At 33.8% G+C, this 24987-nt stretch overlaps 6 protein-coding genes across 9 annotated transcripts in view; 4 read left to right on the top strand and 2 right to left on the bottom strand.

Moving 5' to 3' along the window:
• The first annotated feature begins 49 nt into the window (after nucleotides 1-49).
• LOC117210492 lies at nucleotides 50-2568 on the top strand. The gene is made up of 6 exons (XM_033453572.1): nucleotides 50-191; nucleotides 379-592; nucleotides 672-845; nucleotides 924-1344; nucleotides 1447-1859; nucleotides 2265-2568. Exons 2-6 carry the CDS (start codon nucleotides 392-394, stop codon nucleotides 2460-2462), a joined length of 1407 nt encoding a protein of 468 aa, XP_033309463.1. The 5' UTR covers nucleotides 50-191; nucleotides 379-391; the 3' UTR covers nucleotides 2463-2568.
• A 49-nt stretch (nucleotides 2569-2617) lies between these two features.
• On the bottom strand, nucleotides 2618-4551 carry LOC117210493. Of its 3 annotated transcripts, none has more exons than XM_033453573.1 (5): nucleotides 4142-4551; nucleotides 3688-3878; nucleotides 3393-3581; nucleotides 2829-3323; nucleotides 2618-2760 (listed from the first exon to the last, which is right to left on the bottom strand). In XM_033453573.1, the coding sequence occupies exons 1-5, from the start codon at nucleotides 4244-4246 to the stop codon at nucleotides 2655-2657; spliced, it is 1086 nt and encodes a 361-aa protein (XP_033309464.1). In that variant the 5' UTR covers nucleotides 4247-4551; the 3' UTR covers nucleotides 2618-2654. The 3 variants fall into 3 exon arrangements, with proteins under 3 accessions (XP_033309464.1, XP_033309466.1, XP_033309465.1); XM_033453575.1 differs by having other exon boundaries at nucleotides 3688-3891; nucleotides 4126-4278; XM_033453574.1 differs by having other exon boundaries at nucleotides 4126-4278.
• Nucleotides 4552-4833: 282 nt separating this feature from the next.
• On the top strand, nucleotides 4834-13310 carry LOC117210485. 2 transcript variants are annotated; one of them, XM_033453553.1, is made up of 9 exons: nucleotides 4834-5475; nucleotides 6080-6420; nucleotides 6496-6765; nucleotides 7014-7165; nucleotides 9353-9450; nucleotides 9618-9978; nucleotides 10056-10267; nucleotides 10580-10915; nucleotides 11005-12422. In XM_033453553.1, exons 2-9 carry the CDS (start codon nucleotides 6097-6099, stop codon nucleotides 12420-12422), a joined length of 3171 nt encoding a protein of 1056 aa, XP_033309444.1. In that variant the 5' UTR covers nucleotides 4834-5475; nucleotides 6080-6096. The 2 variants fall into 2 exon arrangements, with proteins under 2 accessions (XP_033309444.1, XP_033309445.1); XM_033453554.1 differs by lacking the exon at nucleotides 4834-5475 and having other exon boundaries at nucleotides 6097-6420; nucleotides 11005-13310.
• A 251-nt stretch (nucleotides 13311-13561) lies between these two features.
• LOC117210489 (large subunit GTPase 1 homolog) lies at nucleotides 13562-16162 on the top strand. Its single transcript, XM_033453565.1, has 4 exons — nucleotides 13562-13751; nucleotides 13865-15242; nucleotides 15324-15645; nucleotides 15795-16162. Exons 1-4 carry the CDS (start codon nucleotides 13650-13652, stop codon nucleotides 15928-15930), a joined length of 1938 nt encoding a protein of 645 aa, XP_033309456.1. The 5' UTR covers nucleotides 13562-13649; the 3' UTR covers nucleotides 15931-16162.
• On the bottom strand, nucleotides 15960-17770 carry LOC117210495 (RNA polymerase II subunit A C-terminal domain phosphatase SSU72). The gene is made up of 4 exons (XM_033453577.1): nucleotides 17358-17770; nucleotides 17132-17275; nucleotides 16685-16943; nucleotides 15960-16593 (listed from the first exon to the last, which is right to left on the bottom strand). Exons 1-4 carry the CDS (start codon nucleotides 17438-17440, stop codon nucleotides 16492-16494), a joined length of 588 nt encoding a protein of 195 aa, XP_033309468.1. The 5' UTR covers nucleotides 17441-17770; the 3' UTR covers nucleotides 15960-16491.
• Nucleotides 17771-18680: 910 nt separating this feature from the next.
• LOC117210490 overlaps nucleotides 18681-24987 on the top strand; it is a 66122-nt gene continuing 59815 nt past the window's right edge. Inside the window, exon 1 of the mRNA XM_033453567.1 lies at nucleotides 18681-18744. The gene's annotated coding sequence lies outside the window, so the exon portion shown is untranslated. The remainder of the gene's footprint in view (nucleotides 18745-24987) is intronic.

Raw genomic sequence — 24987 nt, 5'->3', positions numbered from 1 at the left:
ATACAAAGATACACAGTTTGTGCATTGGTACCCCTGTTTAAAGCCACATGTTGGTAAGACTTCGTCATTCGGTTAATTTAATTTTCAAAAGGTAATTACGATTTACCATGTTTAAGATCGAAGCAGTGGCCCGTTAAGAATTTTACTGTGTTTTGTATGCATTTTTGAAGGGTTTAATTTATATATATAAAGTAAGTTCACACACAATTTTTAAGTTTTATACAATATTAAATGTACCTAAAATTACCAGTAAATACTTTTAAAATGCTAAGCAAAATGTGCTACTGTTTGTTATGTATCCAAACAAATGATTTAAGTGTCGTTTATTTATGCAAGTGCAATCTAATTATATTCATAATTTATTTATTGAATTACTAGGTGAAAACGTATAATGGGAAATTATGTTAATAAGTTTTTTGCTCATAATACTGAGGCTTATAACAATAAAATGGAAAAAGAAGAAATAAGATGTCCATTATCTACTGATGAAGTAACTCTTAAGACAGACATTATGGAAACTCCACCAATAGTTCGTAAAACATTAATTGATCCTAGATCAATAACAAGTGGAATAAATCGTACACCAATAGAAGTAATTTTAACACAAGTTAACATATATTTTCACAAGTTGTATAATAATACACAATATATAAAATTTGTAATATTTATAGGTGAATTGTACACCATTTGGAACAAATAAAAAAATGATATCAGCAATGCCAAAACATTTACAAACTAAACAGTATTTGGAAACAGATATAGATAAAATAATGCTATGTTTAACTCCAATGAAACATTGTATGCCAAAAGTAATAGATATTCCAAAAGTACAACTGCCAACAATGGTAAATTATGTATATTATAACATGGCTTAGAAATTGTATTATTATCAATAATTTATAAGGCTCACTAAACTATTTTAGGAAGATAAAGATACAGATATTCCCTCAACACCAACAACTAGTAATTTAAATAATGAAAAGGTAATTACTGATATAGAAAAGGAACGTTTTAATATCTTGGGACTTGATCCTCGATCTCCAGCTGCGGATTTTGACAGAACGCCAATTTTAATGCCAAAATCTATAAAACGTTTAAGAGCAAGGTCTCAAGAATTTTTACATAGAGCTGGTAGTTACGATACAGATATGTTTTATCCAAAATTTTCATATTGTGAAACATCATCACAATTCAATGTTACTGAAGTACAGGCTTCACGTAGTTTAGCCACAACTGATGTAAATTCTTTGAATTCAGTCATTAGTGATTGCGATAACAAATCCAAATCACCTGAATCACTATATTCTAGTCATTCATCTGGAAATAAATCTACTTCAGTGATTGGTGAGAAATTATTCTTAATAATTCAAAGTTAATTTATATTACAATATGTAAAAAACTTATTTCAAAAATTTATTATATCTAATAAAGAAATATTTGCATCAGCGAAGGAAGAATTGGAAGATCCGAGTGAATCTCAAAGAATCTCAGGGCAAAACAAGTTCAATGATGTATGTGTGAAGAAGGATATAGAAGAAAAGAAAACATGTGTTACCAGCGATGAAATAATTAAAGTATGGAGAGATTCATTGATATTGGATGAGCCTCAAGAATTAAAAACAAGTGAATTAGACAATGTACAAATTATTGAAGAAAAAATAGCACAAGTATCTAAAGAAGAAGTAATTATAACATTTGATGATGATAATATAGCAAAACTAGCTAATTTTGAAAGTGAAAGAACTAAAATAGATACAATTAGAAAAAAGAAAAAAAATCTAAAATCAGAAGTGGAAATTCCAATAGACGAAAAGAAATTTTCTAATTCTATTAATAAAGATGGAAGTGAATCTACAAAGGTACTTAATAAATTATTTTGCAGACATGGTAGTTGCAGTATAGATATATTTTTTCTAAAATTTTCATATTATGAAACATCACAATTGAATGTTATTGAAGTACAGTTTTTAACAACAAAGTTTTAAAATTCAGTTATTAATGTTTATTATCACAAATCCAGTAAATCGGAATCACCACGATTTATTCGTTTATTTGAAAATGAGTTGGTGGATTTTGAATCAGCAGAAACCACGCTGAAATAAGCACAATACAACTATGATTTATAATCGAGTTGTAAAGGTGCCAGCTGAAATTCGAAACCTGACCATACAGCCACGAGTTTGAGTCCCAGTCAATCGAGTCAGCGCGACTCTAAAATATAAATGTTTATGCTCTATTATAAAGTTTTCATATTTTATTTTCAGATTCGAACTCCTCTCGGAAATCGTTCAAATAATGGACAAGTACAAACATTATTAATAAAATCACCACAACAGGTATTTAGGAACAAAGGTATTACCTCAAAAATATTGCAAGAAAACACACCACCACACAAGAAACATACTACAAAATCGAAATTAGGTGGTATACAGTGGGATCCAGATTCAACGGTTATCATTTAGGGTTTTATTAATTTTTTATAATAGGACAAATTTAGACATAGTTTATATTTTTTATATATTTTAAACAAATTCAAATAATTGTAAAAATTAATTATAAACATAAGTGTTATTTGATTGGAATAGTGCGTATCTACTTGATGTAAAATAAATAATCCTTTGAATAAACTTTTTATTATTTGTCTTGATATAAAATCATGGATTTTCCTTGTTGTTCATTTGCATCGCTGCTCGTACCTGGGATTTGGCTTTTTCAATTGACAACTGCAGATTTTCGCTTGGTTGTACTAACTGGGTAACACTAAACAATATGATAATAATAATTTATTATGAAAGTACAATTAATACAAAATGCAATATGTAATATACCTTGGATCTTTTATTACAATCCTTTTTTTCTCATTTTCACTTTTTGGTATTAATTTAATAATTATATTGTTCCGAGCCTTCTTTGGATTAGAAAATATATTCTTATTTGAAGTATCCCATTTTGCTATAGCACTTGTATCGACAATTTGTGGCTTGACAACTCTAACTTTGAGATTATTATTAATAGACTGTCCCTTGTAATTTTTTCTTTTGTTTCTTACACAGTCCAATTTTGATGTAGTTTCTTTAAATTCACTTGCTTGAGCAATAATAGCTTCAGTCGGATAATAGGGACTTTGCAATGAATTAGATGCGGTATCTGCTTGATATTCAGATGATGTTGATGGTAGACTAGGTTCACATATTGGCCTTGGATCTAGACTTTGTGGTATACCATCATAAATAGAAAATAATGTTTCTCCAGGATATTGTTGCCAGAGGCGCTCTTCTGTCAGTGGTAAAGCAGGTGTTCTTTTTCTTCTATTATACTGTTCTCTAAAAGTTGTTATTCCATTATAATAACAAGCCAAGTCTTTTATGCTACTGCATAATTTGTTTACATACTTTGGAACAAATTTATCAGTATTTGGATTCAATATATCATGTTGATTTTTTCTTATACGTATAGCTACTTCTCTTCGACGTTGAAGGAGCTTAGCTCTAGTTTCCGAGATATTTTCAAGTTCAGGGGCATAAAAAACATGTAGTGAACCTCCATAAAAATTTTTGCCATCAATGAATCGTTTTGCTATTCTATATAATGTATAATATAAGACACAATGACATGGATTATTTTATTACCAAATTACAAAAATTCAATTATATAAAAGGTATTAGGGAAATATGAAAAGGTATGAACCTTGCATTTTGTATACGATCATATTGTATATAATATGCTTCTGTAAATTCCTCTGTGGGATAATCAGACACTACATGTATCTTTCTAATATTACCATAAGGTTCAACAAGCTTTCTCACTTCATCACCTAATTGGAGTTTTGGTACTCCACATATCATTAAGTGTTTTGATTCATCATTTATTGTATAAACCTGTTACATAGAGCTAGAGTGTCAAGGAAATATTACAAACAACCAAAAATGATAGCAAATTATGAAATAAACTACGTATTTAAAATAAAATTATTTGTAAACTTAAATTTGTTATTATTTAAAGAAATTCATCGTGTGATTTATGAAAATTGTATTCAATTTTATAATAAATGATATATACAATATGAGAAAGTAACTTATAAAATATTACTTATTACTAAGCATAATTTTATATATGATAGGATACAAGTTCACAATGCTACCTTCACAGACGTCAATCTTTTCCCTTGTCTATAAGGAGGTCGTGTATGACACAATTTTTGTTGTACGTGATGAGGAAGCTTTGTTATGACGCATTTATCATCCATGATTTATATTTTTTTTTACTATATTCTTTTACAAAATTGGAGTTTTTTAAATATATATAGTTATAATTAATTTTCTAATAAAATTTCATATATTTAATATTTATATTTATTATTGTTGTTGCACCACTTTACATTTTTGTACGCAAGAATGCTAATTGTGCTAAAGATGCTAACTTGGCAACTTATAACAGGTGGCTCTTTTTACGATAGTAATGAAACATGAATTTTTATTCTTGTGGAATTAAATAAAATTAAATAAATATAGTAATGATAATAAAAATTTTATTAATATGTATCTTAAAAATACAGAAATCAGATAACTCAAAAAGGTAACATTCAGGTATATTAGATATGATGTATGAAATGTATTAATTTCCTAGAATCTCTAAAATATCTTAAAAATCCCTATCAATTTTTAAAATTTTTAAATTTTCATTATAAAAGTGAAACATTAGGTTAATACGAATATACTTTTATCTATTCTATATATGAAACGCTATTAGTTAATAAAATTCTATCATAATATATACATTACAGCAATTTATCAAAATCACTATCGGAAGTGGATACGAATGAAACGGATGTGATCATCCAAATGAGTAATGGCGTCCATAGTATATAGGGGACATATAATTTTCTCATTGTTTGCTCGTGTGTGTTTAAATTTACATCAATATAAAGCGTGAAACCAAAAATTGTTTCGGAAATAATATAGTCATTTCAATACATATATTTCATCATATTACTTGGAAAACATTTTTTATACAAACGGTGGAAATAACAAGTGATATTGTGTATAATATATATCAAAAACGTGTTAACGTTCGGATTCGATAGTGAATCTAAGAACGTAAGGAAGTATTAAGTTTTTAGCTTGTGTCTTATTCCCCCACCTGCAGAGTTGTAAGCTATAAAAGATACAACATTAAAGCGCGTGTCGCATCCCGAAGAACAAAAGAGAAGGATGGAACGAAAAAGAAAGGTGCGTTTCGTCTCGGAACCACCCAACCAGACTCATCAGTAGGCCTTATGCTCGCAACCCCTGCTTTAATTGCACGGGATATTAGAACATATAGAGAAGAAAGCCGGAGTGAAGGAAAGTTGCTAGACATCTAACGGCGGCGGGCTGAATTATCGCCACTCGCTCGATCCACACACGTTCGGGAGATGTGACAAGCGTTTTACAGTGCAACAGCATCAAAGAAAATTTGTTCACAATTAATGAGCAGGTTGTTTATCAGTTTTTGTAAACAAGCTTCACTTTGCATTAGAGAAATGTAGAATTTTTAATAAAGTTTGTCGAATTGGTTAGCTTCTCTCGAAAAATAATTCGTATAACCTTTAGTAACATTCCGATTCCGATAGGTTTTGTACTCGTTCTTAATTATTATATATTGCTCATTGCTATACTATATGATTAAAGGAAACTTGAAATTTACAATAATAAAGATAAATAATGCATGAAGTATGTTTCTACCAATAGAAATCGGTATTAGATTTTCACATATTGTGAAAGTACAGTTTCTGTTCGTTTATATTTGAACGTTGTAGATCTCTAGTTCATCAGAAAATGTGTTAAAACAACCACAGTATTATTGCTACTTTATTGAAATTTAAATAGTCTTTTTAAACATAATAAATAGAGCAAATAGTTAGGTCAGACTTCTAAGTTTTTCCATTTATTGGATAACCCAATAGAGTATCATATACCATATGTGAATTGAATAAAAATAATTTGAAGAATATATAAAATATAACATTAATAAAGATTAAATAATGTTAAACTTACTTCATGGAATAATAATAAGAAACATATTTTGTGTTTATTTACAGAATTAACAACTGCTGTTATGTCTGCAAATACTCAATTTGCAAATCCTCCACCAGCTATAAGTTTACCTAATATGTCTGTTCCACCTCCTGCCACTCCAAATTTATCAGCTCCACCTCCTAATTTGACTACAATAAACACATCTGGAAGTTATCAGCACAGATACACTAATCATAGAGATGGAACAAGGGGTTTCTTTAAACCATTCAGACCTTATCATGCACCCAAAATTGTTGCGGCTGGTCAAGATACGTTACAAGATGAATTTGATGGCAAAAGACTTAGGAAATCTGTTATGCGTAAAACTGTGGATTATAATTCTGCCATTATAAAAAGCTTAGAGGTAGGATTCTTAATTTGGTTTGCAAAGTTTTGTGATATCAGTGATGAATAGTGTTATTACATATTTTATATGTAGAATCGAGTATGGCAGAGGGATTACAGAGACAGACGCGCCCTACAGCCAGATGTGATGTATTACCCTGATCTGCTTCCACCACCTAGTTATGTTGACAATCCTATAAATGCAGTCACCACAAGATTTGTGAAGACTGCAACAAATAAAATGCGCTGCCCTATTTTTTGTATGGCTTGGACACCAGAGGGAAGACGCCTTGTTACTGGTGCATCTAGTGGAGAATTTACATTGTGGAATGGTCTTACCTTTAATTTTGAAACTATTTTGCAGGTATTTTATGCCCCTTATTATAGTTTAACAGTAATTAAATATTTCTGTATATTATTAATATTGTTTTGTAATTTATTATCATCATTTGTAACTTTGTGATTTAAATAAAAGACTATATGTATAAATAGGGAGCTTTGGACATAAATAGGGACCAAAACTTTAAAGCTTGAATACATTGTATTACTTTTTGTGTAGAATGTATACTAGTTTTAGATGCATTAATCAAATATTTGTTTTTGTCTGTTTAGGCACATGATAGTCCAGTGAGAACAATGGTATGGTCGCACAATGAGAGCTGGATGGTCACAGGAGATCATGCAGGCTATGTGAAGTATTGGCAGAGCAATATGAACAACGTCAAGATGTTTCAGGCGCACAAAGAAGCGATTAGAGGACTCAGGTATACCATCCACCACACTAGTCCTTACGTCTCTTGCGCCACTGTTATCGATGATCCGTCCATCCTTGCTGTAGTTAAGATATTGGACATGACTCTCATTCTCTTCCTCTTCTGGTTTTACAACATTTTTGTTTTAAAAATATTAATTCTTGTATGGGTACACAGGTGATTTCTAAAATTTTTCATAAATTGTATTTGAAAGATTTCCTGATATATTAGATGTATGGTGAAGATATTCTCAAGTTTTGAAAAATTTCTGTGATATAAAGTCTGTGATGAAAATACATTCCCTATACTACGTGATGAGATCCGTGTTATTACAAATTGATTTTCTTACTTTTTTTTATTAAGGTTTCCTATATATATATATATATTTAATTTTGATATTTAATTGTGATATAAACTATGAGGCTCTATATTTAAAAAAAACTTAATGTGCTATAATACTATTATAAATGTTGTTACAAGTAATTCCAGTTATTTTTGCTTAGTTTCCCAAAATTAATAATTTTTGAAATTTTTACATCTTCATGTATCTTAATAATATTTAAAGTTGATCAACAAGGATAGTGTAAATTTTTCTGCCAAATATATTGTACGTGTGTTAATATGAAATTTATCAACTGTATTCATAGAGTCTTAGGGACCTAAATAAATTTACATGGTCCACTAGATTACAGTAGTATGAATTTATTATTTTTATATAGAAAGGTCTGAGACAAAAACAAAACAAATTGTAGGAAAAAAGAAATTAGGTCCTTATGGCTCATAGTTTATGGAATTTATATGGTCAGGTTATTAGGTAAAATGTGTATATTTAGAATGAAGAATAAACAAACAAGAAATATACAGCAATACCTAGTCGAGATTCCCATGGAATTAAATAAAAATAAATATCCTGTGTCCTTCTTTACATCATCCAAGTTTTCAATAAAGTTAAATAAAGGCAGTTACAGTATCATATGTCTCTGAAAATAAAAATAAAGTATTTTCTCTTTGGTCTGTGTCACTTGTGCCCTTTTGCAGATAAGAGAGAGAGTAACAGAGAGATATAACGAACTTCATGTACACTTCGGACATTTTTTTTGTGCAATAAATGTTGAACTTTTGAAAAAATATCAATCTTGGTATATCACTCGGTGGTCATGTGGCATCAAAAAGAGATTCTACTTTCATGATAATGGAACAGTTTGTTGCTTGATCAGCAGTGAATTTTGTTTGAGTGCCAGATATGACTGTCGAAGATGGTTTTTTGTTTATTTACAATATTTACACATAGATCTTCCTTTTATTACTGATGTTTGTCTATTCCGCGAGACGAATTCAGAGTAAAAGCCCACTACGCGCATTCTTAGATCACATATATTATCGTTATGTGAATAATTTTTTAAATTGTCCTGAAAATGAATTTCATTCGTGTATTTTTACGCGTTCCTATACACGTTTTTCGCACACATATAGCATATATTTAACTCAAAAAATTTCATACACATGAAGAATTTTAGCAACCATATAATAGTCGCTTGTTATGTATCTGGTTTAAGTAATTTTTTGAAAATTATAATCCTTTATAGGTTTGTCGGTTGATTCTAACTAACTTCTACATGATATGTTTAGGATTCATCAAGGATGCATGTGTAGACATACAAATACGTAATTTATTTAGCAGATGGTACCATAAAAAAAAAGAAAAATATTTATAGTATTCTTTGCTTGTTTCTTTGCATGTGTAGTATCTATTTAATAACCAATGACAAATCAGTAATAAATGTAAGCTATTATATGCTTTAACTTCAATTTCTAATGATCATATTTTGATGTCATATCATAATAATGTCCGTAAGGTGTACCATATGCCTGAAATGTTCTATTGAATATTAATAAACTTTTCATATTCTGTCTCCTTCCACTTTGAATATATTGCAGTTGTATAAGGATAGAACTTCAATAAAAGTTAATAAAGCTCAACGTGTAATCAATCGTTCATCATACTATTCTATTATCTAATATTTTATACATGTGCCTACATGGGATAATAATTACCAAATATGTATTATACATTCCATAACGTTGTAATACTTGTTTCATTGAGAAAATTCTCATTGTGAGCATTTGCAAATAAAGAATCGCTCTATAAGTACATGACAGCGTATTGTTTGAATATAACATTTCTTTTTGGGTGGGTAGTTTCAGTCCAACGGATCACAAATTGGCAACATGCAGTGATGATGGAACAGTCAGAATTTGGGACTTTCTTCGGTGTCATGAAGAACGAATTCTCAGGGGTATATATTATATTATATTTTCTCTTATTATATTATATTTACTCTTTAACATTAGAAAAAAATATTTTTATTTACATTTTATTTATTAATTAATTGTGGTTTCAACGAACAGCTCAATCATTAATACAAACTTCAATGAATTCAATATTCATATAATTGTTGTTTAGGTCATGGTGCTGATGTGAAATGTGTGCACTGGCATCCACAAAAAAGTCTAGTCATCTCTGGAAGCAAAGATAATCAGCAACCGGTTAAATTATGGGATCCAAAGACTGGCCAGTCACTCGCAACATTACATGCACACAAGTCGACAGTAATGGATGTTAAATGGAATGAAAATGGAAATTGGCTGGTAACCGCGTCGCGGGACCATTTGCTCAAGTTGTTTGATCTTCGAAATTTAAGTCAAGAAGTTCAAACATTTCGTGGTCACAAAAAAGAAGCTTCTAGCGTCGCGTGGCACCCGAGTCACGAGGGTCTATTTTGTAGCGGTGGTAGCGATGGAGCTATTTTATTCTGGCACGTTGGGTACGCTTTCCGCAGTTCTTAATCCTATTTTTTAATCTTATTTATTACACATCACTCACACTATGATTAATTTTTAGAGCCGACAAAGAGGTAGGTGCGATAGAACAAGCTCACGACAGTATAGTTTGGACGTTAGCTTGGCACCCGCTGGGACACATCCTGTGTTCCGGTAGTAATGATCACACTTCAAAGTTTTGGACACGAAACAGGCCTGGTGATTTAATGAGAGACAAGTATAATCTCAACACTTTACCTGCAGGATCGGCTGGCGTTGATGATCATGAAATTGGTACACAATATATTATGCGAATAATCACAATAATATTGTTATTAGTATTAAGTTACTGCACAAATTATGTCCGCTAGAGTGAATCTTCTACAAATTAGATTTACCATATCAATTTATGCGAATGCTACTTTTATAAAAGTCTTTAGATTTATCATTAACAAAATAACTTGTTGCATTTTTTACCATCGGTTCGTAATTCTTTGAAAAGATGCAAATCTAATGAAAAACTCCGGACAAAATTTATGTAATAATTTCACATTTTAAAAAAAGGGAATTTTGAATTTTTTTACTATTGTTTCGATTATTTCATAGCTGATGAAGCAGCTGTAATACCTGGTATGGGGCCAGAAGATAGAATCAATGCCGATGGCGAACCAGAAGACAAAAGCGGTGGTATCCCTGGCTTGGATTTGGATCATGCAGTCGACGAAGGAAAGAAATTCGCTAACAAGAAAGTTCCATATAGCAAACCAATTCCAAGGAATTTCCAAGCTCAATGGAATGAGATGGAGGCTGAGGATATGGAGCAGGTAGAAGCTCTAAATGCATTTGTGAATCAGTTGATCGAAACCACACCAGGAGCGGTACCATTGAATGAAGTGACACCTAATGGTATTATATTGTACGGAAAAATGATTCCTGTCGAACGTAAGCATTATTTATTGTTAATGAGAACATTCAGTACTGTAATATTAAATAAAATTCTAAGATTATTAAAATCGTTGCTAATATTGCAGCCGGTTCTAAGTTAGCAGAAGCAATTAGCAAAGGAAATGATGCCATAAATAAACTAGTATTTTCCGGAGAAATAGAAGAGCTACGAGACGTTGTGGGTCCACCAGATAACATGGACGATTCCGAAGAATATTTGCAAGACGACAGCGAAATAGATTATTCCAAAGTTCCCGATATCGAACTTCCTCCACCTTTACCCAGTTCCAAATTTGCACAGAATCCTGAATTGCTGAAAGCGCTGAATCGCGGTGGAAAGCGGAAATTCGATCAACTAATCGGTTGGAGCGACGGTGGAGCCAGCGACAGAACATCGAAGATTCATCAACCGGTCTTTGGCGGAGTGATGACGGAAGACTCGCAATCCAGTGATACCGACTTAAGGTACACGGGAACGAAATCAAATCAGCACTCCAACGAGACTAACTCTTTCCACAGTGGACAGGACGAGGATCTCAGGAAACTTCCTCATGGTGAAAATGCTCGAAATGCGAATCGCGATGAAGACTTACGGTTTAACATCTCTAGCGGACCTGGAAGGCCCAGTTCACGTTCCGATTACGACGTAAGGAGTAATTACGCGGATAAGGACTTTAGAAGTTCGCATGGATTCCCCTTGAAGAAGTCTTTGGATAACGACATTTACGATGACAGAGATCGGGACGGTAATTCGCGGTGGGACGATGAGAAGTCGATGAATGATGGTCCCAGAAAAGGGGATGGTGGTTTTTCAGGGAACTTTGATAAACGTGATAACATGCCGCTGGCTATAGGCTCCGGCATAAGTAACAGCATACCTCATTTAGGCAACAGTATATCTCACATGTCGAGTCACCATAATATGCAAAATATTAATCCCAACATGACCCCCCCGATCCAAAGTTTAGTACCACATCCAAATATGTCTCAGCATCCTATGCAAAATAAACCGCTGCATCCTGGTATGCAAGGAATTGACGGTCCAATGCACATGATGCACCATCCTAACATGCATCCCGGTTTTGGTCCTAACGGACCACCACCCGGAAACTTTGGCCCTAACTTTAGACCGCCAAACGGTAATTTCGGGCCCAATCAACACTTTAGGCCGAGCCCGTTGCCTCCATTCGGACCAAACCAAGGACCATTCGGTAATAACTTTCAAGGTTTGCCGAATTTCCGGGGGCCGAACTCAGGCCCGCCAAATTTTGACCGGCCGGGTTTTGGTCCTGGTTTCCGCGGTCAAAACCCCGGGCAGAACCCGCCAAATAATTTTAATTCGAATTTTGGTAATTTTGGAAATAAACTGGGACCTAATCGTGGTATGAACCGAGGTCCCAACGACAATAACATGGGAAGAATGGGAAGGAGCGGTTATAGTAATCGTGGTAGAGGACGTGACGGCGATCAACCACGAGGGATTCGAGGAAGAGACAATTATTGAAAAATAATTATTCGGGACGGAAGTATCTGTATGTTATGTGTACGTTAACATACTGCCGTTCGTTTTGCACGAATAATCCAATTGTTCCGTGCTGGGTTGTACAGTTGATCAATAATGAATTCTAGACCGTAGAACGGCGGTATCCCATAAAAGTATCGCGGGTGTAAAATAACGGCCCATATCAGACACGTTGCGAGCCACTTTATACTCAGTGCTAAAAAAGGAAACTCAAAAGTAGGCGTTCGAGTACAGCATACTTGGAAGAAAGTATATTTTCTTTTTCCGATGAGACTTTATTTGAGGAGAACAATGTCCTTTTTCCAGGAAAAGCGACTGATTATCCATATTATAGATGGCTAGATTTCTAAATAATGCGAGAGATGAATTCGTGTTGGATGCAAGTGAGACTTCTCTTCTCCTCGACTTGTGATACTTGCAAGTGGTGTACAAGCGTGGTGAATCTATACGAAGTCACAGAAATTGTAATATATAAAATATAATCAATGACACACTGGTATAATTCTGATTAAAAAAAAAAAGAAAAAATGGATTAAAAAAAGAAAAAAACAACTGTTCACAAGCTGCCTTGCGAAAGAATTTTTCTTGTTCCGATTTCGAGAATTGATGAGCGCGCGGGAGTAGGATAGAGAAGCATGTGAAGCATGTTGAACGTTTCATAATTGTTGCTGGTCGTCGAGAAAACTGTGAACCAGAACAGTCTACCTATCAATTATTAATAAAAATGAACTAAGATGCAGAAATTATTCCATGAAAGCTCTATCCCAGATTTAATTTATAGATATTAGACATAGATCTAGCTTAACTATATATGCGAATATAGAGACATAGCTCAAATGTATGATGCATAAATATATATATATTTTTAAATTCTATCTGTAATATTTCACCGTGCATGAAATTATATTTGAAATATCTTTTTGCAATGATTCTTATAACTTAATTAGTTAATATACGTTACGTCTATTTCTTTAATGTTCCGTTCATGCTGCCATCACGTTACTTCTAACGTTCGATTTTTTTTTTATTTACTTATTTAAATTTTACAATTTGTCCAGTAGGACATGTGGGTGGCTACCCCTAGCGGGGTACCATCTTCGTGTTTGTTAGGTTATATCCTTTGTGAGATAACGTTCGATGGCTGTGATTTGGCTGTGATTTGGCTGTGGTTTGGCTGTTATTTCTTGAAATCGTATAAAATCAAACGCAATGGGTAAAAAAGGAAAAGTAGAAGGCAACAATTTAGGAAAGGCTTTGATTAGGGGCCGTTTCGGTTCATCGAGAAATAAAAAAGATGTTGATTTATCTATGGTAACGTAATAATAACCTATTTCATAACCTTTTCATAACCTATTTGTTTTGGTACATACTAAAATGAATTAAACTATAAATATTCGATATTTTGACATTGCATTTTTAATTAGCTTCACACTGCCGAATTAAACGATGGCTACGACTGGGGACGTCTCAATCTTCAATCCGTCACGGAAGAAAATTCTTTTCAAGAATTTCTCTCTACTGCAGAGTTAGCAGGAACCGAGTTTCATGCAGAAAAATTAAACATTAAATTCGTTAATCCAAAAAATGGAATCGGATTACTCTCGAAAGATGAAAAAGCAAAGGTACTGGAGATGCAAAAAAAGAATAAAGCCCTTCTGAAAATACCTAGAAGGCCAAAATGGAATAGTTCAACTACAGCTCACGAATTGCAAAGCAAAGAGAGAGAAGAATTTTTAGAGTGGAGACGTTCTCTTGCTATGTTGCAAGAAGTCGAAGAATTGATGTTAACTCCTTATGAAAAGAATTTGGAATTTTGGAGACAATTGTGGAGAGTAGTTGAGCGTAGTGATGTTATTGTACAGATAGTTGACGCAAGAAATCCACTGCTCTTTCGTTGTGAGGACCTAGAAGCATATGTTAAAGAAGTAGATTTTAAAAAAATGAATCTGATACTAATTAATAAAGCAGACTTTTTAACAGAGGAACAAAGACAAGCATGGGCAAAATATTTTACAGATATTAATTTGAGAGTTGCATTCTTTTCCGCGACATTGGCAGCTGAAAAACAAAAGATAAAAGATATAATTGAGGAAGAAGATTGTGAAGATGAACAAGGGAGTGAAGTGGAGGATGATGATAGTGATGGATCTTTGTATACTTCAGAATTTGCTTCAGAAAGCGAATATGAAAGTGCAGATGATGGTAGTAATAATACCATAACTGAAAATGAGGAAGTAAGTTCTAAGCAATCTAATGAATGTAATTTAAATGAATTGAATGATGTAATAGAGAAATTAAGTGAAAAAGATATAGAAGATAATACAAAGGTGAAGAATTCATCAGAATTATTAACCAGAGATCAATTAGTATCATTTTTCAAAATGATTTATAAGGGTGAGACATATACAAAAGGAATCACAACAATTGGTTTGGTAGGTTATCCAAATGTAGGTAAAAGTTCCACAATAAATGCCCTATTAATGGACAAAAAGGTATCCGTGTCTGCAACACCGGGTAAAACAAAGCATTTTCAAACACTATTCTTGGATAAGGATCTACTTCTTTGTGATTGTCCTGGATTAGTAATGCCTAGTTTCGTTTGTACAAAATCAGAAATGATATTAAATGGTATATTGCCAATTGATCAAATGAGGGATCATGTACCTCCAATTACATTACTGGGTACTTTAATACCAAGGCACATTATAGAAGATCTTTATGGAATTATGATACCTCCACCATTAGAAGGAGAAGATGCTGATCGTCCTCCAACTGCAGAAGAAATTTTAAATGCTTATGCCTGTATGTAATTATGTATTAAGCATGATAGTAATGCATGATAATTTGTATAAGTTTAATAATTTATTTTATACTTTTATTTAGATAATAGAGGTTTTATGACACAGAATGGACAACCAGATAATCCACGTGCGGCGCGATATCTTCTGAAAGATTTTGTAAACGGTAAATTGTTGTATTGCGTTGCACCCACTACAGCAGAACAAAAAACGTTTCATACATTTCCTCCGCGAAGAAGAATAATTTCGAAAAATAAGCATTTTCCACCTAGAACAGTGCGCGTGAATAAAGGGAGCAAAACTACGTCTGAAGATTTAGATAAAGTATTTTTTCAAGATAATACTTCGAATGTACATGTAAAAGGAGTAATTGGAAAAATGCACGGTTTACGTAGAATTAATTCAAAGTATGTAACATTATTGTATATTTATTAATTGATAAAGTCATTTTTGTATAATTATTGACAATAATTGTTCATATATAATAATAAGTAATGGAGCGTGTATACGAATTTCGTTTCGAATACTTTGGTAATTATTGTAATTATTTTTTTAGGGATGCAGGATCGATGACAGGTTCTACACAGAGTTTGTTGCTTGAAGGGAAACCGTGGAAAAAGATTAATAAACACTCAAATAAAAAGAAACGCGAAAAAACAAGAAGATTGTACGCTCATCTCGATCAACATTGATTTTACGAATATTTATATTGTATTATGAGAATTGAAGGCCTTTTCGCTATATAACAGCGGATCATATTTTATAATATACAAATCTCTGAATTTATAAGCATATCAGAGACTCATATTGATTCTATGTACTACAAATACATTCTAATAACGGCATACATACACATATAAGAATAGCTTGCTGTTGTACTTATATGCGTATATATTATAAAATTAAAATATTTTATAATTTGTATTCTTTGCTTTTTAATCTTTTCTAATCGTTCTGATACTGGCGTTTCGAAACCTGAACGAATCCTATAATCTTGCTTTTGCATATTTTGTCACGGATTAGAGATACAGTATGAATGTAACAGCAGATTTCTAGAACGATTTCCGTGGAAAGCAATATCTCATTAAACAGCAAGCGCGAATCGAATTCTTAGTTGTTACGTAAAAACGGAATTCGCTTCACATAATCTGATTCAGATAATGTGGTGCTACATTTATAGTATATATAATTTAGTCTGCTTTTATAAGCTAAATCGTTGATGAACACCAAGTTGTTGATATACAACAGGCTTCTTAATAAAAAAGTACCGTGTGTAAGATCGTTCTTGCAAATTTTGATTCAAATTCGTGAAGTAGTTCATCTATATCGTTATCTAAATCTTCACTATTGGCCAGCTGGAAAAAAACAATTTTTTAGTTAGAGAAATAATTACAGGAGGACTTAAATATATACAAATGCATAAATTTTAATGAATTCTGAAATTACCACAGTGACTAATTCACAAATGAGGAACGATCCAACTGTAGCTTCTTCATGATTATCCTGAATATCAATATTAATCAAATGTACTGGTTGACTATCTTCCTGAGTTCTAGATTCCATACATTCGATTACTTGATCATAAACACGTTCTTCGCATGTGATTAAAATGTCAAATTTGTCCTTGGATAACTGAAATCGTTCTGGTTTCGGTTTTATTCTACGGTTTCTATCTAACATGTGCAATAAACCATTTTGTGTATAGCTAATGTTATAGTTAAGGAATTTTAGTTTCAGTTATTTCATAAACTTTATGGTACTTATCAGAGATAATAATGCGGAAGAAATAAAAATGAAAAGATATCTATTTTGCCTCGAAGTCAATGGACTTCTCGTACAGATTTTGTGAAAAGAAGAAAAAAAATTCATTCATTTATTTGATAAAAAGGATACTATTGCTTGTCTTTAGATAAAAGGTCATTGTAGATTTCATCGTACGAAGTTCCAAAGTCATAAATGTTTGGACGATCAGGTGCATTTCCAGGAAGCTTAACTTTATCGCCAGTTCCAAAGGATTTAACATTGAAACCTTTTTTACTGAAAAAGAACAATAAAGTAAGAATTCGTCTATTCAATATTTTATATAATTCATAGTTCGATTGCAATTAAGACTAATTACCTCAAGAAGGCATGAGCTTCCATGCTTCTATTCATATTGCTAGAACATATCACAGCTACGCTGATAGAGTTTGGCGTTGGCATTGTTTCGAATAGTTTAGCGATATAAAAAAAAAAGTCGGAATATAAAAAAAAGCGTAATGTCACTTAACCTTAAAGATCGTTACGCTGCCTGTCACATCCGGTATATCTGTTAACGTACATAAAATTCTAGTATAGAATTGGTGGAAGTGGTTTTTTGCAACGTTAAGATTACAAAAATAATTTGAATCAGTGGTCGCGGAAAATTCTGGAGAATTATACGACTAAAATGATTCTCAAGCGTTTTCTATTTATCGCCTGCTCATAGTAAAATTTGTAATGAAAGCCCTATATACACTTTCTCACGTTAGGCAGGTTCATCGTTAAACAGTGACATCTGCGATTGTACGAGAAGTTCAGCCGTTGTAAGCATCGACAGTCAGTAATGCGACAGACGGTGCTGTTTGTGGTAAATGTTGAATTTTTATCGACCAATGCTCGATGACGTCATAAATAAGCTTCGAACCCGCCAGTTTGATGTGCTTCAAGGAAGTCGGCGCAAATTGAAGGTAGAATTAATCACGAAATATTCGGGTTATACGATGTTTGAAAGTTTTGTATAGCGAATTGTATACGCAGTACTTTTTTTGTACATTCTAACCTAATTTGTATACATATACTGTGTAAAGCATACAGAACGTAGTGACATTCAAGTGACTCAAGTTAGTTAACCAAAGTGCTTACACGTGTGTAGCAGATACATTCATGCAGTTTGTATACATATGAGCACATACACGATGCTAGAAATAAATGCATACAGAGAAATGTGGAAACGTAAGATTTAGGTTAGTAATAGTTCAATATGTGTTTGCTAATTCAAGTCGTTTCATGGGATTCGATTGCTATTTATTACATAAATTTGGGGAATATTTGTAGGATTTGTGTAACATTTTATTTATCGTAGAAATTTCAATATTTATATTTGTTCCGAGTGCCTTATTACAACTTTATTTCTTTCGGTATTTTACTACAGGTATATTAAAAAAATGTATCATTTTTTTGTCTGTTCTCTTTTCTGTGTATTGTATCTAATATCTAATAACATCTAATATATATATAATGTTAATTGTCAAAATTACCGATTACATAGATTACAAGAGCGAGTTTTAAAGACATGTAATATCATTTTTTTGAAAATAGGCTTACGAAATGTGAGGCGTCACTTGTAAGCAGCCTATCGAGAAGGAAGTGTACATGCGCGCGCGCGCTCGTGTGTGTGTGTGTATGCGCGTGTGAAGAAGAAACGAACCTCTTTTGGACATTTTTTACTATGAAACCTGTCAGAGCAGTTTCAAGACGACGATGCGGTGAGTTCAAAATCAATAAATAAAACAGTAATTCGCCGCATAAAAACGTTATCGTGTGATATATTATAATTTTATACCTACACATATGTATAAACATATTGTATAGCCTCGGTATATTTCGTTTTGACGCGTGTGCAACTGTTCTTGCTTAATATTAATTTTTACATCGATATTTCTCGAAAGCGAAATTTTTATAATTTGGAATGGAACATTTGTTTCAAACCATAAAGTCTTTTATTGAACAGGAATAATGCGAATTTTATTGTGTATTTTAATATTTTAATAGCCTATCGTTTATTCCATTTTTTAAATTTACAGCATGATAGTAATATAAGTAATAAAGAGATAAAAATCCATGGAAAAAAAATATCGAATGAATTCGTGGTTAAATCACGCAATGTTGTACGACCGCAAATTTGTTTGCAAAATCGTGAAATAACAAGCGTCGTCGGCAATGAAAATTGTGGGTTCCGGGCTGGAATTAAGGCGGAGTTGGTATCTCGATCTCGACTAATCCTTCGATCCTTTTTCATTTCTAAACTCTTCTTTCAGTGAATTTTTTTTTTATTTACCAATCACTTACAATTGGAATTCAGTTCTAAAAAGTCGAAGAATCGACAGATTCGAAAAGTTGGTAGCTTGAAAGTCTGAAAATTTAGAAATTTAGAGATCCAAGAACTTTGAAATTAAAAAATCTCAAATTTATAGGTAAAGCAATCGAGTATCGAAATATGCTATAATTGAAAAGCTCCGATACTCTAAAATGCAAATATGTCTATAAATTTAAAGAACCAAAAATTCGAGTATTTAAATTAAAAATTTCAAGGATTCTGAATCTTTCAAACGTTTAAGCGTCGAAACGTCGCATGCACTTGTTGAATGTTCAAATCGTCGTATTTTAAGCTATTCAATGACGATTTGATTGAGAAATTGTCGTTTGAAAAGCGTCAATTGTTGCGACACAGAAACGATCTTCAATCTGCATTCGTCTTTAAGTTCGTTTCTTCACCGGTTAGCTCTGTTCATCCCGGGCTGGTTGCTGCAACTCTTTTCGTCGTCTCGTCGTTGAGCAAACTGGTCGACGATTGTCGAAACCAATTTAGATCCGCGACTCGTCTTTTTCTATTGTCCTCAATGGATCTCGTTACCCGCATACTTTGTGCTTTTACCATGAAAGGGAATGTGTTTCTTGATCGTTCAACGTGTGACTCGAATAAAACAAATTTCGAAGAGAGACGATTACGTTACACTAGTATTACCAAACCTACCAAAACGATCGATTTAACATTTCTTTTTCTTTGCAAATATTCACAAATATACATACTTTTAACAATTAATTTAATTATATATTTATCGGGGTAGAGAGGCTGTCTATTTTAACGATTATGGGCTAGATATTAAATATAATTAGACTACGGATATTTATGCGATTTCATGCCAAATTTCATGCAATTTATTCTTATGAATACAACTAAAGAAACGAAATCTAGGTAGAAATCTGTTTTACCCACTCGGTTAATACTCACCCATTGGTGAATATTCTACTTTATATTGTACACGGTTTTGCGATCTAACCGAAATCAAACCGAAACTATAGGGATACATATAAAGATAGAGCGTGTGAGTGGACTGAAAAGCGATTCTATAGGAATAGAAGGTTGAACTCTACATAGAGGCCCCTTGTGTCCTTGTCTGATGACGCATGCACGTTCGTACAGTAAATATGTAAGCGTAACACCGATCAATGAGCGGCGCCAGTGTGCATGCGTTAGCGGATTAGACCAGAACAGAAGGGGTCTCTATGCAGCGTTCTCTTTCTATGCCCATGTCGCATTCAGTTACACGGTAACATATGACTCGCGTACTCTATCTTTGTATCTCTATGACCGAAATCGAACTGAAACTAAACTGAACCGAAACCGAACCATGGGTAGAATATAAAATGTCGTTTCTAAATAACATAAAATCGATTATTTTAAAGTTATAAAAAATATTGAATTTATGCTTTAACCTTTGTTTTCTGTTATTTGTTTTTATTCGGAGTCATCCATCGTACTACGGTTTTAAACGTCGATATGTAATTTTTACATGTTACACGGTGAATTTACTGAGACGACTGTCGATACTAAGATCTTTGGAACGTTTCGTTAAAACGAATTAATACCTCTTTATCCCCAACGGATGGTAAAAACCATCGTTAATGGATGTCGGACGAGGTACAAGATGTCCGCGTATATTGTACGTACATACTAGAAATATTATAAAGATGCCAGTCACGAATCTAAATTGAAAGAACCGCGCTATCGGAATGAGGGAATCTTGCGACGCGTGTTTAACGAGTCTGAACAGTTTCAAACAGCTATCTTTTTGCTTTAATAAAATCGCAATAAAAGGACACGAACTCCTTTCGTTTCCTTAAATTCACGCAAGAAGGAGAAATTCATTTTTCAATCTTGAAATACAAACGTTTCTAATTTCTATTAAAATTTAGCAGTCTCACTCGTGGCGAATCTATGCTACTAATTATTAGACGAATAACACGTCAAACTATCGACTAAAGATACAAAAAAATGCAATATTGTAGCATAAGAATAAAAATATAGAAGAGGACGTAAATTTTACGCAATTTTTATTCCGCGATTAGATGGTTGGATAGATAAAAAATTTCTATTTGCAACAGGAACTATTTATTCTTTCCATTTTCCATTATGATCCAATCATATCTTACCGCTCCATAAACTAGCATCGTAGATTAAGATGGTATTAATGTGCAACAAAACGTTGGACTAACTGTTGTTACGTACGCTCGTCTTTTAACTCAAGGTTGATGTAGAAGTAAAAAATTCGTAACCGAAGGTTGTACGATTGCGTGCGTGACACAAGAGTGATATAACTAAAACAAAAAAAAGAAAACAGGAAAAAGCAAATGCCTCGAGAGAGGAATTTCAACTTTGCTTAATTGTAAGCGAAATACCATCTTTCTTCTAATAGCCTCAACTCGCGTTGTTTCGCTTCGATCCTCTTCGATCTTCGTTATTTCGCTCTATTTTCCACCAATTATATTTAAGTACACTGTCGACCATAAATAACGGGACTTTGTTTAACTCTAAATCTAAGCTTCGATAAAATTGTACTAAATCTGTATAGAAATTTTCAAAACACGATACAACCTAGTTTTCCCTGTAATACAAGCGGCCGATAAGTATCAAGTATATTCGGTAATTACAATACTCGTTTATGCAGTCGGGCACAAAAATAAAGGAGCAGATAGTGGAAGATGAAGTTCGATCGAGCTAATACCGGTGTTATATGCTTCAGTTTTGTTTATTATATATCCCTATTGTACGTAAAATATGTAGCAAACAAATTGAAATTAATACTTACTCTTTTATGTAGTTAAGCCGTTAAATCGTAGTTAACGAAACTTCGACCATACCTATTTCTACCTTACCTTTCCACTTATTTTCGTCGTCAACGGTATATGCTATCGATTACTTATCCGAATACTACACTATCATCTTTTGTATCCCTATTTTTCCCTACATTTTCTTTCTCTACATTTTTCCTATTCTAGTAGTGTACGCTACCGTGCAATCCATTAATAAATACAAGGCAGCCTTCGTTGCGCCTTATTATCGCTTCATCGAAAGGAAACAGCGTCATCTCGTTCCCGTGCATTATTACCTCGCGCACGTTGTCCGGCAACGATTCCTTCGGCTGGTTATCACGGATCCTTGTAAATTATTCCGCGTGTGTACGCAAAGACGGATGTCCTTTGACTTATGGATATTGACGAGGGACGTTCCACCGGCGTGAGCCATCTTGTCGACGTTTGACGCATGTCGTCTGCATAAAATGGTTGGCCGATCGTCATCCGCGCGTTGCAGGCACCCGTTAAATTATAATCTAAATTATGGGCCAGCTCACGACTCGAATAACAATCGTTCAACAACCTTGCGCCTCTTCTTTCATTTTTCTTCTCTACACTTTCCTCTCCTCTTCTTTTTCTTCCTCTTCTTCTTCTTCTTCTCTTTGCAATCTAAATTATGGTCCATTCCATATTTATTCTTTCCTTTTCGCCTTGTATCTTGCCTTCGTCTTCTTATAATTTAAATTACGGGGGAGCTCGGTAAACGAATGTCAATCGTTCAATAACTTGGCGTTCCCTCGTTCTTCTTTTTCCTATTTCCTTCTTGATTTTCATCGTCTTCTTCCTAGAATATAAATTATGCTCGGTAACAGCATGTCAATCTTTCAACAGCTCCGCGTCTTCCCTTTCCTTTTCCTTTTTTCTCCTTTCCTTTCTTCGATCTTCATCCTCGTCTTCTCCCTCGTATAGGTACAAATCATGGATCAATCAGTATCAATAGCTCCGTATCTCTTCTTTTCCCTTTTCCTTCTTCTCCTTCGTCCTTCTCCCTCTCGTCCTTTCATCGTTCCTCTCTTCCTTATCGTTCGAATCGTGGAACAGTTTGTTAAACGAACGTCGATCGTTCAATAACTACCCATCATTTCCTCCCTTATTGTTCTCTTCCTTCTTTCCTCGTCTTTCCTCTTCTCTTTTTCTTAGTTTCTTAAAGCCTATATTACAGCATAAATAAGTAGGATTTGCGAAACGGCTGTCACGCGACTCGCAGAAAATCCTTCGCACGAGCTAGTCGAATTAATGGCCATTCGCAATGAGACTTTTCGAGCGGCCAGTTGGTCAACTGCCAACATTCGGAGACACTCGCCTCGAAACGACGGAATAATTCTCATGCTATTAAGATAGATTGGCAGTGCAGGTTGTTAACTATGGTGTTCAACTGGTACTTTGAGTCGGAATCCGTTCGTCCATCAGTACGAATCCATCTTTATACGTATCTATCGATATATAGCTATCATCAGCATAGTTCTATTATCTCTATATTTTTTTTTATTCTTAGTATTTAGTATCGAATTTAGTATCGTTTGAGTCATAAATTAAGAGGCACGAAAGGACGACAGTCACAAATATTATTTTTGAAAATGTTCCTTGAAATCTAGAATCACGCGTGCTACTTTTCTTTGTTATAAATCAATTTATGAGAATAATACGTATTTCTTGTTTGGATCTTTTTCGTAAATTCACGTTCGCGCGATAAAAGTCGCGATAATCGCGTTGATCAGTTTGGCTTTTTAGCGACTCGAATTTGATCTTCCGCTTCCTCTTCGACTGACCAAAAATCCGATCTTATTCTCGGGAATGCGCACAACCAAATACACGATAATTCGCAACGAAGCAGAAGGCACGGGAGGATAGAGATTATCTTCGAATCGAGTTTGTTTTCAGCGTATGACTCGTTTTCGATATCGAAGTATCGAGTCTGATCTTCGGCGCTCGCATACCGATCGAGGACAGATCGTGCCGCGAATCAAACAGCACGTTTAACGACATTTACTGGCTGGTTTCGCGCTTTCACGGTATACAGCCTGGCATCCTCGATCGATCGGAGAACGTGGCGCGATTCCTGCCGCGGAAACTCGCGAAAACGCGCCATCCGCGTCCGTGACTTCCGTCACTTTCATCGCGCGTGCCGGATGAACGCGTGGATATCGTCGACCTTCGAGTTATGCAAATGAATTTTTATCACGTTCGCTAGCGTACTTGTAGCGGTATAATTTTGTCATTTCGTACTACTTGATGAATTTAATATTCATAAACGCAGACCACACAAGACACGTGCAATAAAACTACCTTTGATATGCCTGAAAAGGAGGAACGATTAGTTAGATTCGAAGTTGAAAGTATTCAAAGAATGGACGATACGGAGGCTACGAAAAGTATAGGCACAACGTTGTATTTATCACAACATTTGCATTGTAATCGATCGATCCTACCAGCATCGTCGAATCTTTATATTTCGATCTTTTTCTGATCGTAGCAAGGAAAAAGAATTTGTAACGTTTTAAGCCGATGTTTGTTGTCCATATTCTGTTCAAATCGAAGATGTCTTTCCTAGAAGAACGATAATTGGGTGAAAAATAAAATATCGTGTTATTTAGTTACTACTTTCGCGTGACTACAGAGATACTATGCAAATAAAATGCGTGGAATCTGGTAAAAAGACGCTTCGTTGGAAAATAAGAGCGTGCGCCGATGCCTTTTGTAGCCACCGTATGTTTCACGTTTCATTTTAAATTCCATTCGAATCCTCCAGTTTAAATATAGGCATATCTATTGTGTAATTAGCGCAACGACGTTTGATCTCGTTCGACTGCACG

Source organism: Bombus bifarius, unplaced genomic scaffold, assembly GCF_011952205.1.
Source record: "Bombus bifarius isolate JDL3187 unplaced genomic scaffold, Bbif_JDL3187 scf7180000008206, whole genome shotgun sequence".
In the NCBI taxonomy this organism is placed as follows: Eukaryota; Metazoa; Arthropoda; class Insecta; order Hymenoptera; family Apidae; genus Bombus; species Bombus bifarius.
Note: the sequence above shows the minus strand (reverse complement) of the source record. Positions and strands in the feature narration are given on the sequence as shown.